This window comes from Antechinus flavipes, chromosome 4, assembly GCF_016432865.1.
Source record: "Antechinus flavipes isolate AdamAnt ecotype Samford, QLD, Australia chromosome 4, AdamAnt_v2, whole genome shotgun sequence".
Taxonomy (NCBI): domain Eukaryota; kingdom Metazoa; phylum Chordata; class Mammalia; order Dasyuromorphia; family Dasyuridae; genus Antechinus; species Antechinus flavipes.
In genome coordinates, this window is record NC_067401.1 from 393,100,711 (window position 1) to 393,117,757 (window position 17,047).

At 34.5% G+C, this 17,047-nt stretch overlaps 1 protein-coding gene across 1 annotated transcript in view; it reads left to right on the forward strand.

Annotated features, from left to right (window-relative positions):
- Positions 1-793: 793 nt before the first annotated feature.
- ZBTB41 (zinc finger and BTB domain containing 41) overlaps positions 794-17,047 on the forward strand; it is a 54,870-nt gene continuing 38,616 nt past the window's right edge. Inside the window, exons 1-3 of the mRNA XM_051998715.1 lie at positions 794-2,260; positions 14,931-15,138; positions 15,669-15,738. Of these exons, the coding sequence (XP_051854675.1) occupies positions 1,123-2,260; positions 14,931-15,138; positions 15,669-15,738 (1,416 nt within the window). The 5' untranslated portion in view covers positions 794-1,122. The remainder of the gene's footprint in view (positions 2,261-14,930; positions 15,139-15,668; positions 15,739-17,047) is intronic.

Below are 17,047 nucleotides of genomic sequence, written 5' to 3' on the forward strand. Positions count from 1 at the left end.
AGCATCAGTCCCTCCAACCCCGCCCCGCTCCGCCCAGTCTCGGAAATCAGGAAAACCCGGAGCATACGATCTCTACCGGTAGTTTTAGTAACGTCTTCCGAAGTGAAGGGGTGGGTGGGTGAAAAGAGGGTGGATTTAGTGAGCATGCGCTAAAGAATGTGAATGCTCATGCGCAGTGGCCCCAGCAGGTTTCGGCAGCAAGTTGCAGGAGTCTCCCGGAGCCTGCGCGGTGCGTGAGTCCCGTGGTTGAGGTCGCAGTTGTGACCACTGGAGGTAAAGGAAAAAGGGAAGAGGAAGGGGAAAGAGGGGCGGAGAGGTTGGTCGAACCCGGAAGTGGGTAGACACTGGGAGGGGAGCGCGCCTGTAGAGGAGCTCAGCGGCCGGGAGGCAGCGGAGGAGCTCCTTGGAGGCGGTAAATGGTTCTAGGGCGGCTGTCTCGGAAGCACGGGGTGGGGAACGCGGCGGGTTCGCCGCAGGCCGGGGCGTCCCCTGATAGGGGAGGGGTTTCTTCCTTTCGTTCTCTGTTGTCCCTGCGCCTCTCCCGACCTGTCGCTGTGTCATAAGTTGGAGGCGACGGGTCTGAGGGGACAAATGTGCTGAACGTTCCCCCCCTCCTCCCCCGCGGGAACGCTATGGTGTGGGGAGGACCGTAATGACCTAATCACACGGTGGACCCTCCGCCCCCAGCCCCGCCCCCTCAGAGAAGGCTCCTCGCTCCAGTGTCCTCACCATCTCGCTCTCCTGTGAGTCGGGCTTGGCAGGTGTCAGGGTTCTCTCTTGTTTCTTTTAAAATTGTTCTTTTGTGGACATTCTAGACTTTCTCCAACCACTCCTCTCCCAACCTTATGATGTTAAAATATTTATGTTTGTAAGCTGTAGTGTGTGTGCGCGCGTGTGCTGCTTCTTGTTCATTTAATGATTAACAATTGAAAGAAAAATACTTTGAACAAATACATTTAAGTCGCCGGTGGGGATATGTTATAGGATTCTTATTGTTTTGCAGACCATGAAACCCTCCCTCACACTTCTCCAGAAGATGTTAGCCAAGATTGAAGCTAGTTATCCTTTTTAAGTCTCTTGAGACACTTATGAAGCTTCTTGTCCTGAAATTGCATTATTGCGATGAAGAAAAGGAGAAAGGTTACTGCAAATTTTGACGAGAAGATCCATCTGGGCCATCATAAAGATTCATCTGATGGAAACAGTGCAGTGGATAGTGACCAAGTGACATTTAGTCATTCTACAGAAGGATCTACTCCTGAAGATCTTCAGTGTTATCAGCAACTTCCTCCATCACCAGATCAAAGAAAGCTTCTGAGTTCTTTGCAGTATAATAAGAATTTATTGAAATATTTAAATGATGATAGACAGAAACAACCATCTTTCTGTGATTTACTTATAATTGTAGAAGGGAAGGAATTTAGTGCACACAAAGTTGTTGTTGCTGTTGGCAGTAGTTATTTTCATGCTTGTTTGAGCAAAAATCCAAGCACAGATGTTGTCACTCTGGATCATGTAACTCATTCTGTTTTTCAGCATTTGCTTGAATTTCTCTACACATCAGAATTTTTTGTCTATAAGAATGAGATACCTCTAGTTTTAGAGGCTGCAAAATTTCTGGACATTATAGATGCAGTTAAATTGCTAAATAATGAAAATATTTCTAATTTTCCTTCTGAAATAACTGAAAAGGCATCACCAGCAGAAACTCTAAGTGAATTGGCTGGCAGGTTGTCAACCAGTCATCAGTGCAAATTCTGCAGTAGAAATTTTTGTTATAAGAAGTCTTTAGAGAATCATTTGACCAAAACTCACAGGTCCCTAGTAATAGGGAAAAAACATGGGTTAAAAATGCTGGAAAGAGGTTTTTCAGCAAGACGATCAACTAGGAATAGAAAGTGTCCTGTAAAATTTGATGAGGACAGTGATAATGAAAATGAAAGTGGTGAAATATCAGACAATTTTGATAAAGACAATTTGGATAAGGTCACTTTTGATACAGAAAAGTCTGATAAAAATGATTCTGAGGATGCTGGAAGTGAGTACAATGCAGATGCAGAAGCACAGGAGGAGGAAATGTCAGATGAATACTCTGAAGGGGAAGAACAAAGTGACAAAGAACATAATGATGCAGAAGAAGAGCCTGAAACTGCTGATTCCGTAGGAAATATTCATGAAGGGTTAACTCCAGTGGTCATTCAAAACAGTAACAAAAAAATATTGCAGTGTCCTAAGTGTGATAAAACATTTGACCGAATAGGTAAGAAACAACCCCATCTCATATTTTAATACTGTTTTAACTTTGTAAATTTGGCAAATTCTTTGTGAAATTTAAAACTATTTTTTTTTTTTAGCATTAGGTAAGACATTTGTTATCATTAGACAATTTAAAATTTACTGTGACTCATGAATTTAAATTTGCTACCTTAAGACAAGTACTTTCCTCCTTTTTTTTTGCATCCCAAAGATGAATATCCTTCACTAAGATGCTTTGCAATTATTTGGTATGAAAAATACTGTTAATATTCTGAATTCATTTAATTATATTTGTGAAAAGAAATTGAAAGACTTGTAAATAGAATTACTGTTATAGAAGGGTAAGTCACTTTAAAAAATATTAGTTAAGATAGGATGATAAGACATGCCATTTATTTCTAACAAACATTTTTTTAAATGCTTTTATGCAAGGAACTATTCTAGGCAAAGAAGGGGTAGATATAAATTATTAAAGCAAAGGTTTTGCCTACACAAGACCTTATGAACTAGTAGAGGAGTTAAGGATAGTTATTTCAATGCATAGCAAAGTTATGAATATAAGATGCAAACATCTGAGGTAGCTTCTTTGTAATTGTTGGGGATTCTAGAAAACTTCATGGAGGAAGCAACTGAGCCTGAGCAGCATTTTGTGAGAAGGAAATTGGAAACATTGCCATTTAATAATTTTTGTTCTTTTTCATGGTTCCAGGATGAATTTTCACATCCCTTAAAAACTTTTTTTTTTTTTTTAAAGAAACAAGAAAAATCATTGTAGGATTTAGAGCTGGAGGGCAGAGTTCTTATTTTGTAGATGAGGAAACTGAAACCCATGTCTTCTGTACAATGTGCTCTCTATATGCAGTATTCCATATGTTATAATTAAAACACTTTATATGAAAAATTTCTAGTTACTAGTTCTCTAGGGAGATAATAATTAATGAAATCTTTATTCACCAAGTTCTCTGATTGTGTGATTTAGGAATGGGGTATTGTGGTGATATTACTGTGCTGTCAGCGAGCAGATATGGATGGTAAGGCTGATCACAGAACTTAAATACAAATTTTATTTAACCACATGTGTTCATAAATGGATTTCTATTTTCAGATCATAACAACAATGAATACATGTAATGTTAAAACCGAATATAATTTAATTTTGTTTTGAATTTTCAAAAAGTAAGAATCAGTCCTGAGGAGTTGTAGGGACATATAGAAAATAAAAATTAACAGTGATTTTGGGATAAAAGAATGCTAGATAAACAACTTTTGTACAAAATACCAATTTGCAGTGACTTATGGATGAAGAAAAGATATGAATTTATATATGATGTGTAGAATTTTTCAAGTTGTCAAATTAAATCATGAATTAGTCATTTAGGAATGTTTTATTTTTATTAGGGAAATAGTTTTCTGTGAGTTTTTTTTTCTCATTTTTTTTTTTTTTGATGAAAGATTTAACATTGAATAGTTTTAATTGAACAAGGGTGAGTTTAGAATCTCTATAGTTAAATCTTATTTGGACAGTTGGAAAATGTTGTTATAACATATGGTGACAATAGGAATGTACAAGTACATTTTGACCATGTAAAATTAGTCCTATACCATGAATTTATCTCTAGAAATTTTGTAATAGTGGGTCCTATTTACCAATTTTATTCAGTATCTCATCTTATAAAGTGCTGATGACATTTAAGTATCAAAATACTATGTGGCACTTTGCTTTCACTGAATCTATAATTTTCTGCCTGCTAGCAGTTTTTTTTTTTTTTTTTTTGGTAGTTGTTTCTCTGTTATCATTGACCATTTCCCCAGATAATTCGAGTGTTTTATGTTTACAGTCTTCGTTATGTGCTTGATCCTGGGTCTACACCTTAAGATATGTTCTGGAGTTAAAATACTGGTGTCTTTTGAAGAAGGGACTCCCCCAAGCATTGTTTTCTAGTTTTGCCAAGATCTTCCTATGGGAGTTTTTTACCCAGGTTACAGCGCAAACGCCAAACTTTATATTAGACATTTTCCCTACCTTAAATAGGTTAGGGCTAGGCTTTACATTGTGGATTGTAGTTGATAAATCAATCTTCTTGCTCATATTCTATCTCTGCTCTTCCAGGATGAAAGGATCCAAAAAAAGTTGTGAGAAGGCTCAGAAGCATTTACTCTTAATATGTTAGGATTATAATCTTTATTTTGCCAGTCTGATTCCATTTCCCTTGCTGTAAGGGAATAAGTATACATTAAGTTTTATGTACAATTATGCCTTTCCTCAAAGTTTCTTAGTGGCTCACATCGTAGTCCTCTTTTGAAATAGAGAATGTCTAAAAACTCTTTGCCCTGTAAATGCTCTGAAATTAAAGTAATAAAAACCAGTGAAAAGTAAAAGCAGAAATAGGGACAGTGGAAAGTAAAAGCAGAAATGTATTGATAGTAAAATTTTATGGTAAGATTGATTACAGAACTTAATCCAAATCCCTGTTTTATAAATTAACCTGAATTCTGTGAACTTCTTTTTAAAAAATATTTTGATAACTGTGATTTAATAATAATTTATTTCCCTTCTGAGAAGGAGTCCACAGATTTCACCAGATTTCCAAAGGGGTCCGTGATACCCAGAAAAAGTTAAGAACCCTTACTTTAAGGTCAGCTGACTTTGATCCATCATTCCCTAAGAATGTATTTTTTTTTTTTTTCCTGAGGATGTCTGGAGTTAATGTCTATGCTGATAATGTTCTAATTAATCATTTCAAAAATATTTCTTTAACTTTAGAATGCCTTAATTTCATATGAAATTATCAAATGATTACTTTAAATTCTTGAATTTTCATAGATCACTGATTTAAAATGAAATACTTAACTGAATATATAACAAGCCAACTAAACAACCCTAATTTATTTATTTAATTTATGAATTTCAGTTTAGTGCGCATAAAAGAGTTTGTATAGATTATTGTGAATTTTCTGTTTGTTGGTGGTTTGTTTCCTGATGCTGCTAGAAAATATTGATTATACCTAGAGTCAGAAAAAGTATCCACAGTTTAATATTCAAATACAACATTTGTGTATTCTGTTCATTAATGTAGGTCAAAACTGATTATGTCAAAGCCCAAGCCTTCCCAATATGTTTGGGGGTTTCCTTGCTTGCTTCCTATATTGAAAATATGATGGTAATATATTTAGCCTGTTTTTCTTTTTGTTTCTTGACTTGTGACTTTTTGGTTTTAGTTGTAACTTTTTTCAGTGACATCCTTTACTTCTCTTCTTCAAGTTCCTTTTGTGTTTCAGCCTTCTTAGACTTATCTATCTGTAACATGGCCATAACAACCCCAGTAGAATCTTGGTATTAAAAACATGGATTTTCATATATGAAAGGATTTTGATTTCATTGAGGAATTTTGCAGTTTCTGAAAGCAGTCTAATCTGCTCTTCTCTTGTTTGCTTCTGGACTCAGGTTATCTTTTTGTAATATCATCTATGGATGCTGAACCTTGCATGTCTTCCTCCCACTTCTCTTTTCTTTCTGTCTCTCTCTTTTACACACACACACACACACACACACACACACACACACACACACACACACCCTCATACACATACATATACACAAAGACCAGCTTTACTTACTCATCTATGGGTCATTATTTAGATAGAAAAGTTTAGTAGAGAAAATAAGTATTTAAAATTTTACTTCTACTTTTTAACATATAACTACCTAACTTGATTATAATTTTTGAATGATAAATTAGGTGCTTTATTTGTTTGGATTTCTCGGGTAAAACAGCACGGAAGAAGAATGCATAGTTTTGAGTTTAACGAAACGATATTCATAAAAGTTGATCTAAAAGTATCAATGTTGTTTTAATGTCTTATTTTTTGAGACACTTTAGTGTAAGGAAATACTATTAGCAAACAATTTACTCAGACTTTAATATTATATTAAGTTCTTAAATTCTTTTGGAAATATATCACGGCAGAATAGTATTATTTAATGTGTTTTTTCTGTCAGTTTGATCACAAATTACGTAAGGGAAAAATTTCTGTTTCTAGTCAAATGCACAACTTCTAACTTCAGTGTCAGAAGGTTATATGGAAGAAAAGGAAATAATTTTGTAGGAGAGTTGGAAAATTGTGATGAAAACTAGAGATTGAGTTTGAAGTGGGTACATTTGGGACATCTTGAGGGAGAAGTTGGAGGAAGAGAATTCAAGCATCAGAATCTAAAGAAAAAAATAAAGAAGACTTTAGGGAAAGAAAGATGAAAGAAATTGAGGTGAAAAAGGAGGAAATTAAGCAAGGTAAATATGGAAAGAAAAAGCAAGTTGATAAATTACTGCAAAAGTTAGTAAGACAAAGGAAAAAAACTGAACGTGACCATCAAAGTACCAAAGAGCTGTGAAGGAAAGTTATAGCTCCAAAATTAAAAGTGAAACAAGAAATTTAGCTATAGGAATTCTCCAAGAGAGAGCTCAAAGATGGTACAATAAGGTAGTATGGTATAGTAAATAGAATGTTGGACTTGAAGTCAAAAATCTGTGCATGGATTCTACAATAAACACTATGTAAATGAACCTAGGCAAAGCTGGTTAACCTCTGGGCTGTCGTTTATTTTATGTAAAATGAGGGGTCTGAATTTTTATAACTTAAATTCTCTTCCATTTTAAAATCTGTGATCCTGTTACTATGGATATCCTTCCATCAAATTTAAAGAACAAGGAGAAATTTTTAGTAATCTGTATGGAACATTTGTTGTTCTTCTGTCAATAAGTGACTTATATATGCTCAACGTATAAGATGGTGTTCTTCCTTCATTAGATGGTGAAGAGGCATAAGGATTTCACCACTCTAGGTAACAAAAAGAGATGAAGTGTTCTTTAAAACAAAAATATGAAAATTACTTCCTTTATAAAATAAAGACTAAAGGTTTGAAAACAGAAAGGGAATAATGACTTGTGTTGGGACGTTGGAGGGTGAAATAATGGAAGTTAAGAAGGACCACTAAATGTTTTTGAGTAATAATGCTCAATATTACTAATGAGGAAGAAGATATATTCTTAAGAGGAAACTGTTCTTAATCTTAAGAAGTGATGATGTGGACACATAGGTGATATTAGATTAGAGATCCTCTAGAAATATTAGAAGAGTAGTGACTGTGCTTCACTTCTGAGAAGTATTAAACATATAATGTGATATCTTTCTAGGATATGTATCTAGGATGTGACATGGAATTTCGCAAGATTTCTCAAACCAGATGATTCACAGTGATTTGAGGGTATATATTTGATAATGCACAAGAATTCTAAGTGGAATTTCTAAAGATTGTGATGTCTTTGGCAAGAAACTAAAAATACTGAGGGGTTTAGCAGGTAGTTTCATAACTTACTGATCTGAAGCAAAGGCTTCAGAAAAGAGGGAGGTTTGGAAAGTGAGGATTTGGATTTCTGAACCATGCTTAAGTTACAGGAATGACATGCTCCTGACCAGAGGAAAAAATGTATTTAACATACATTTTCCCTTTTTTCTTCCTCCTTTTCCTTAAGTCTGGAGGAAGAAAATGGCTGAAATACAGCCTTTAAGATTTATCTTATAGAATAGCTATGATATTGGAAAAAGACAATCTGACAATCAGAAATTTCCAAACGGCAAAATACAGGGAAGGAATTGTACATACAAAAAATATGAATTAAAAAAGATGAAGAATCAGAGAGTTTTACTACAAAGAGACAAATATGACTTCATGGTTATCACTGACACTTGGTGGGATGAAATCCAAACCTGGACTATGGCTCTGGAAGAGTATACCTATTCAAAAGAACAAAACTGGTAAAAGCAAGAGTCCTGGGGTTAGAGCTTAGTGCCTGCTCCATAATAATAAGTGTTTGTTGATTGATGTATATTAAGGAGATGTACTAATGAAGAAATAGGGATGAGAGGCATGGTGAAAATGACTTGGTGAAAAGATAATTGGAGACAGAAACAGAAGCAGTAATCTCATTGTAGTATCTTATAGGTTTCCTGTTCAGAAAAAAGGAAATACTTGAGTTTAGATTGGGAGAGGAAAGAGACAAATGTTACCTTCAAAATGAAAAGGAAAAGATAAGTGTTCGTAAAACCATGGTTTAATTTATACTTGAATTTCTGGCCAAATTCTAGAACATCTTTTTGAAGGAGTTTTTAGTGAATTCTTCAGTGAACATCTAGAAAAAGAGCAGTCATCCTTACAAAGAGCTGATATTGCTTTCTCAAGAATAGCATCACGCTAGGCAGGTGAAACTGTCTAGACTTGCATATGAGTAGAATGCTATAGATAATTTACTTAGATTTCAAGAAGTTACTTGACAATCTTTCACTGTGGACAGTCTTCTGGTGGATGGAAGGAATAGATGTGGGTCAGAATAGAGAGTATCACAAGATAAATTTGGAAATATACATGACTGGACTTGAAGAGTAGGTCCTATGTTTTTATGTCACTTTAGAATCAGTCTAAAGTTTTATGTACCAGAAATCTGAGAAGGCTATAGAGCACACTTATCAAATTTGCACGTGGCATAAAGCCAGGGATGAGGGTTTGTTATTTTAGATTGTTCGACTGAGTCTTTAAATTAAAGTTTGAGATATGCACAAAGTGCTATACTTTAAAAAAATTATCTTCAGAGATGTAAGATTAGAATGGGGAGGCTAGATAAAAATTCAATCGGAAAAAGGAGTTTTAATAGACTGTAAGTTTAACATGAGCCAATAGTGCAATATTAACATGATCTTATACTATTTTGAGATTTTTTTCTGTTTGTGAATTGCCCAGGATCACACAGCTAGTTTGTGTTTTTTAGGCTGGATTTGAACTTGGGTCCTCCTGACTTCAGGGTTGGTGCTCTATTTGAAAGGACTTGGGATACTTAGCTTAAAGAAGAAAAAATTTGGGAGGGATAAAAGAGCTGTCTGTTTTCAAACATTTAATGGATTCTGAGGTGAAAAAAAATGGATTAAATTTGTTTTATTTGGTTCCAGAAGTTTCAATTAGTTGCTATGTGTAGTTGTAGAGAGTTGAATTTAGACTTGATATAAGGAGAAATTCCCAGAGTTATACAGATTTGAATGAAGTATCAAGTTTTTACTCTACAGAGATCTCATGTAAAGGCTGCGTAATACCACTCTGTTGGGTTTGTGATAGAGAGGATTTTTGTTTAGGTATAAATTAGATTAGATGACCTTTGAGACTCCAACTGCAAGATTCTGTGAAATATGGACTTTCTTATTTCAACCTTCTTTAAATTTTGTTCTAGATAATTACCTAAATAAACTCTAATGATAAATATTTATGAGTCATCTATAAAAAACTGAAAATAATATAGACTTTGAAGAGAAAAAGTTTAGAAAGAGAAGGGGAAAGACTCACTTTATGGGTTCAGAAACTAACTCTTGGGGTTAGGAGGTTGATGATGGAGGCCAAAAAGGAATTGATGTAGTTCCTGGAGGAGGAGAGGGCAGTGTTACAAAATCTAAAGATAAGAGAAAATATCAAAGGATGTGATACTGGGAATGTATTTCAGATACTTTGGAAAGGTCCAAGAATTGAAAAAAGGCCATTGATTGACTTGATTATAATATCCATGGAGAGAAAGCAATTTCATAGATGTAGGAACTGAAGCTAGATTCGAAGGAATTAGAGAATATATGTAAGTATATGGTGACAAAGTGGTATAAGTAGTCTATTCTTTTGTTTTTGTTTTTAAAGAAGGTTTGCAATGAGCATATGCTCATGTGCTCATGACCTTTTGTAAGTGGAGGGGAAAAGCTAGTAGAGAATGATTGATAGAGCAAGATCACAAAGGAAATAATGGGGTATTGGGTTAGACATGTGAGACTGAAGAAGGAAGAGCATGGGCTAAAAAAACATAAAGAAATGTTTTGAGATGTGGAAGAAGGACTATAACAATTTTTTTTTTCAAAGTTGGCAGGACCCTTAGAGGTCAAATGGTCCAAATTTTTTCTGAATAGAATTTTCTTTCAGAACATGGTTAACTAAATGGTTGATCATTTTCTGTTGCTTTTTCCTTTACTTATCTTTTCCTCACTTTCACCACCAAATTCTTATTTGTTTATATTTACTGGTTCTGCTTCCATACCCACTCCTTCTCCTCTCTGCCTTCTGGCTTTTTACCCTATCACTCTGGATTATTCTTTTAAGGATTATTAGTGTTCTTTTAATTGCTAAATCTAGCGATCTTACTGGGCCTTTCTGTAGATTTCGACTTTGTCAAATATTTCTTCCTTTTTGTATTACTGTGGCATGGTTATTTTCTGGTTTTTTTCCTGCCTGTTTGACCACTCTTCATTTTTCTCATTTTCTTTCACCATGTCATTATCCAGCTTCCAGGCACAATAAATTTTGTGTGCCACTCAAGACTGTCCTGGGCCCAACCCCCTTCACTGTTTGGCTTTGTTTTTTTGAATTTCCTTAGCTTTAATAATGTACCTATCATTCCCCAATCCCTCTCAACATTGACTTTTGCTGTTTTTGTCATTTTTGCCAGTTTGCAAGGGTTGAGGTAAAATCTCAGGGTTGTTTAAGAAATGTTATTATGATTTCTATGTTTTAGTTAAAAATAAAATGTTTCCTGGTTCAAAAGTATTTCCAGTTCAGTTTCGGATTGTATATTCATATAGTAAGTATTTTTTAAGCAAGCACTTATAATATTCCAGGCACTTTTGCTATAATTGGGGATATAAATATTAGCAAAACTGAAGATAATCCCCCTCTCCACAAGGAGTTATGTATGAAAGTGCATGCATCTATATGCATGATACAGAAAATATGTACATGTATGCTAGACAATACAGATGTTTGTAAATGAAATGTTTCTACATATTTGTATATCTTTGTGCAATATGTTATTTTTTGGATATGTACAATAAATGTATTTATTGAAATCATTAGTTGTGGTATTAAACTTTCAGACAGAATTGATCTTGGTCAGAGAAATGACTATTTTTTTCATTTGTTTTTAGCAGGAGTTGAAGAGCATTGTGAATTGTATGTAGCTACTGGGGGAAAGTTAATGCAGTTTACCATTTTTAATACGTTTTTGCTTTAAAAAATGTAAAAGAAATTTCTAGTTAGATTGATTTTATGGTGTTGAATTCCTGTCAAAAATTATGAGTTTTTATTCTTTTGGGTAATGATGTAAAAACAAATTATAGACATAATTTCTTTTAGCTTTTTTTGTCCTATGCCAGATTCTTACTTGGAAAGGCTACATCAGGTTTTTTGATCTTCTAGAATATGGAATGAGTGCAAGTGATACTCAAATGAGAATGAAACCATTTAATACAACTCAACATCCATCCCTCTTTTTTTCCCCTCCCTTTCTTATTTCAACCTTCTTTAAATTTTGTTCCAGATAATTTAATATTAATAATATTAATTCACATTTGCATAATGTAATGTTCTTAGTTTGTTTTCTGGAGGTCTCTGAGCAGCCTTCGTTTCAGCAGAGTAATGAACACAAGAATAGCCAGGTATTAAAGTCCAAATTCTTTATTATTTCCTTCCTGGATCTGGGCAGCTTTCTGGAGAGTCTTTCAGACCGACCTTGATCTCAGTGGAAAAATGCAGGAGGAGAACCTGCCACCAAGGTGGTGTGAGATGGGATGAATGAATCTGAGTCCAAGGGCTTGTGCTTCAGCTTCCAGTCCACTTGTCTTCTCTAGATCTGAATCCGAGCCACCAGGAGCCTAACTGAAGGTGGAAATTAATCTCTCTCCTTGGCTCTAAGAGCTTGGCTTATATGCTCTTATATGCTCTATACTAAGTATAAATTAATCATTATATCACTAGGAAACCATTATTTGTTGTAAGATTAAATCAATCATACTGAATTTAGAGAACTATTAAGCACCATGCTAAACTAGATAACCATTGTTTCATCAATTCCACTTAGTACCTTATAAGAATCCTTGTTTTAAGTTCAGAGTTCTAGCCCATAACACATGACATGACGATTTACAAACATTTCTCAATGCTTCCTAAAGAAGAAAATATAGATACTGTTACTGTTTTGAAGATAAGAAAGCTGAGGAGTCTAAATAACTTGTCCAAATCTGGCACTAATTCTCATGACTTGTGACTATATGTCCAATATACTTTCTGCTTTGTGAAAGCTTTCTTTTATTTCAAATCTATTTGATTATTTTTGCTTAACTTTTTTACTTTTTGAACATTTTTATTTTAAAATTCTGAATGTCAATACTATGTAAATTGGTCATTTCCAAGTACGTGGAAATGAACAGGAAAAAAGAAAAAGAATTGCATACACAACCTTGGTTCTCACTAATGCCCAGGTTGCTAATTTTTTTAAGAACAGATAAATCTATAGTTTTCAGAGCTGTCTTTCTTGCCTTTTTTTCTGTTCTCTATATTAAAACAAAAAGATTATTCAGTGTTTCCTTTATTTTCCTGCTAAACTGTTCCTTACCCCTTTGTCTTCATCCTTCCCTGTCAAAAAACCAAAACACAGCTAAGCAAAAAACCATGTGATAGATTGTTAGATGTTCTCAGCATTCTGTATTTGGAGAAGGATATAGGGATCAGTTGTTAAGATCTCTTCATAAGGAGAGGACCAACCCCACTTGAATTTCTGAACTATGATTGAGCACTGCCCCTCTTATCTTTCCCTCCTCTCCTCCTCTTCCCTATCCAGTTAGTGCCTTTTTCTTTCACATGACTACGGTGAGATAGCTAGGATGATATTGCAGTATTAAGTTAATTTAAAGATTAGGTAAACCTTAGCTGTTTTTTAGGTAAATGGAGGAGTGATTGAAGTTGGATGAGAAAACCAGTATTCTTTCTAGAGCAAAATCCCATAGGATAAATATGGAATGGAATGTAGACTATTTATTGAGGAATTAGTTTCAGTGACACATCTTTTATGATCAGAGAAAAAGAGATAGTAGTAGTAATAAAGCAGGTAGTAATAAAGACATTTCTGCAAATAAAGGAAAAATAACTTAGTTCACATGCCATGATCTCAGACATCTGAATGACACGAAACTGCTGATGAGGCAAGGAATGAGATGTGCTAACAAAGGACCTAAAGTCATAACTAGCAATAAGTATTGTTAGACTGAACTTAAGGAAAAAATGTTGGGGAAGGGAATAGATATTGCCAGAGAAATATCTTAGAAGTAACATTAGGGAATAAGCATATCTATCTCTTTTCCTGGCCTTGTGAGTTGGAGAGTGTATGGAAGTTGCAGGTTTCATGTTTTCAAGGGAAATCCAGCTGTGCTGAAATGAAGTGATCAGGTTGAAAAGCTTGAGAATGTAGATAATTTCTTTAAGAACAGATCATTTTACAATTAGAGGGGATTAGAAAGAGTATTTTACCTGTCAGGTTTGAGGATGGAGTTGAGTGACTTTGTATAAAGTTGGGAGTTTCATGAATTTAAGTAGTCTGAGCATGTAGTTTTTTTCTAGGGTAGTTAAATTAGAGTACTGAATTTGGAGAACTGAAATGATTCAAGATAGGTTGCAATAGAAAGTTGCCATTCAGGTGGGGAGAAGTTGCTTAGTAAATACAAATTAGCTCATGGAAGACTTGTAGAATTACTAGTCCCCAGAGTCTTTTAAAGGTTAATTTCTAGAGAAGAAAGTCTCTTGTGGCTTGTGAACTTTTTTTAAAGTGGATTTATATTTGATAGACAAATTTAAATATAATTGATTTGCTTTGTAATATTACATATTTTAGTGTATGCTTTTAAAAACATTATTGGAAGGAGTTCATCTATTTCATCCTATTTCCAAAAGGATCTGTGACACAAAGAACGTTAAGAACCCCTTTTTGGAGGTATTTGTATAGAAAGAATGAGATGAATTTAATTTTCAATTAAGCTTTGGTGATGAATAGACCTTTTGTGGAAAGTTGGTTTGCTATTTGCATGTTATATTTTACAGTTTATCTTTTATTTGACTTCAAGGAATTCTTTGGAAGAATTCACAATTTCCCTAAATCTTAGTGTTTTATAAGTCAGTAGATATGAGTAACTTTTTTTACTTTGAAGGCTTTTGTTTGTGTGTGGGGGAGGGATAGCTTTGTAAGGAGAAGTGTAATTTTAATTATTTGAGGTTTGCCAAAGGTAAAGATGATAGTTTTTTTTTTAGTGTCTTATATGGTTTAATAAAAGGCTGTGTAATGTAAAGCATGATTAAACAAAGTTTCAGTGAGGAAGACTTGCATTACATTTAACATCTTGAGATTTTCTAGGGCTTCTTAAACTTTTTCCATTCGCAACCCCTTTTTGCCTGAGAAATTTTTAAATGACCTGGATATATAGATCTATAAAAATGATAGGTTATTCAAATCAAATATTTACGGATAATAAAATCATTATTTTCTGATTCTCACATTCAGTTACAAAGTGCCATATTGTTGTGAATTACAGTTTAAGAAGCTGGGTTGTAGGTAACTCTCTGAGACTTAAATTAGAGAAAGTGTTGACTTGTATTGATTAGAAAAGTATTTGTCATCTGGCATTTGATTCACCAAGAAGTTCCTTGCTAATGAAATCATAGGTCTCTCCTTGAATATGTTGCTTTTTTATTTATAAATCAAGATGAATCTCAATAAATTTTACATAAAAAATTTTCTGAATTCTAGTCTCTCCTCCCTTTTTTTTTTTAATAGGAAAGTATGAAAGTCACACCCGTGTTCACACAGGTGAGAAGCCCTTTGAATGTGATATTTGTCATCAGCGGTATTCAACAAAATCTAACCTAACTGTTCACCGAAAGAAGCACAGCAATGAAACAGAATTCCATAAAAAGGAACATAAATGTCCTTATTGTAATAAACTTCATGCAAGTAAGAAGACTCTAGCTAAACATGTTAAAAGGCAAGTATTTTCTTAATTTATTGTCCCCCAAAATGATATTATTTTTCTGGGTGTACAAAAAAGAGTGTGTGGAGGCAGTCCAAATCTTTGATTTCATTTGAATAAGGAGTTTTTTTGGTACAAGATTCTGCTACTAATACATATTTCCAAGTGAGTGTAAGAGGCAGCTAGATGGTGCAGTGGATAGGGTGCTGGGCTTAGTTAGGCACTTGTTCAGTTGTATTCATCCAACTCTTCATGATTCTATTTTGGGGCTTTTTCTTAGCCAAAATACTAGAATGGTTTGTCATTTTCTTCAACTTATTTTACAGAGGAGGAAACTGAGACACAGGTTAAAGTGACTTCCCCAGGGTCACACAATTAATTAGTGTCTTGAGGTCAAATTTGAACTTAGGTCTTCCTGACTCTCTCTCTCTCCCTTTCTCTCTCTTTCTCTTTGGTTCCCTGTGATTTTTAAGTATATTTATATGTGTTGCAAATTTTGGTAAAGAATATGGCCTATCCAGAATATTCTTATTTTTCCATTGTAGATTTCATCCAGAGAATGCACAAGAATTTATTTCCATCAAGAAGACTAAGAGTGAAAGTTGGAAATGTGATGTAAGGAGCTTTTTTTCTTTCTTTAAAAAATAAATATATGGTATGTACTTCTCTTTGGAAGCAGTAAGATAAATCCATCTTTTAAACAGAAATATTCTTCTAGGAATATGCGGTGCTTTTGAATCCTGAAACTCCCAGGATTCACTCACTAACTCTAATTCCTCATGATAACACTGTGGGGAATGGAGGGATGTATTTTTGCAGTGATCATCTACATGTAAGAAACATAGTATAAGAAATATCATTGAAGTACTGTATAATTAGAAAAATTGGTGGCCAGTTTTAGAAAACCTGAGTGCTCCATTGTTATACAAAATAGGATGAGACTCAGACGAAGGCCACGGGCATGCTAGATTCTTCATGGAGAACTTATGGAAGGACATTGGCAAGAATTACACAGATAGTGTGTGTGGATAGTGTGTATAGATTGTGATTTTTAGTAAGGAATGGAGCACTCAGATTCAAGAGATAATCTCATTGAAGTACTGAAAAGCAAAAACTGTGGTTTTGTGATTCATTAATACTATCAAAATAATAGCAAAGTTATTCAGTCACTATGTTCAAAAGAAATTATATTTATCAATTTGTAGACATTAAATGCCACTACTGTGTTAAGCAATGGGTATACAAAGAAAGGCAAAAGACAATCCCTGTCCTCAAGGAAAATGTATGCAAAAAACTATGTTCAGACAAGTTTTATTCAGGAAAAATTGGAAATTTGGTGCTAAAATTAAGGAGGATTGAGTAGGATTTTTGCTGGAACTTGAAAAAAGCCAGGAAAGGGAGGAGGTGGCAATGAAGAGGGAGGGACAGCCCCTTAAGCACAAGGGACAGCCAGTGAAAATATCCAACAGCAACAAGAGCAGTGTCATAAAATCATAGAACAGAAAGGTGGAGGAGGCAGGACAAGTTATGAATTACTTTGAATGTCAAACAGGATTTTGTTTTTGATCTTGGTGGTGATTGAGAGTCATTGAAATTTTTTGAATGGGATATTAGAAACAACCTTTTGACAACTGAGTGGAGGATGGAACAGAGTAGAAGTCATCTGGGGAGATGAAGCACCAAGCTACTGCAGTAGTCCAAATATGGGATGATGAGGACCTGCCTGAATCAGGGTGGCCGCAGATTAAGAGACAGTGGGATATGAACTAATACCTATTACAATTTATATTTTCTTTTCCGTTACTGTAGTAGGTAGTCATAAAGCATTTAAGAATTGCACATCACTGGTCTTGGCTGAATCACTTGACCTCTTTATTAGGTCTTGAATTCTCATGTGAAACAGTAATTATAACTGAAATATACA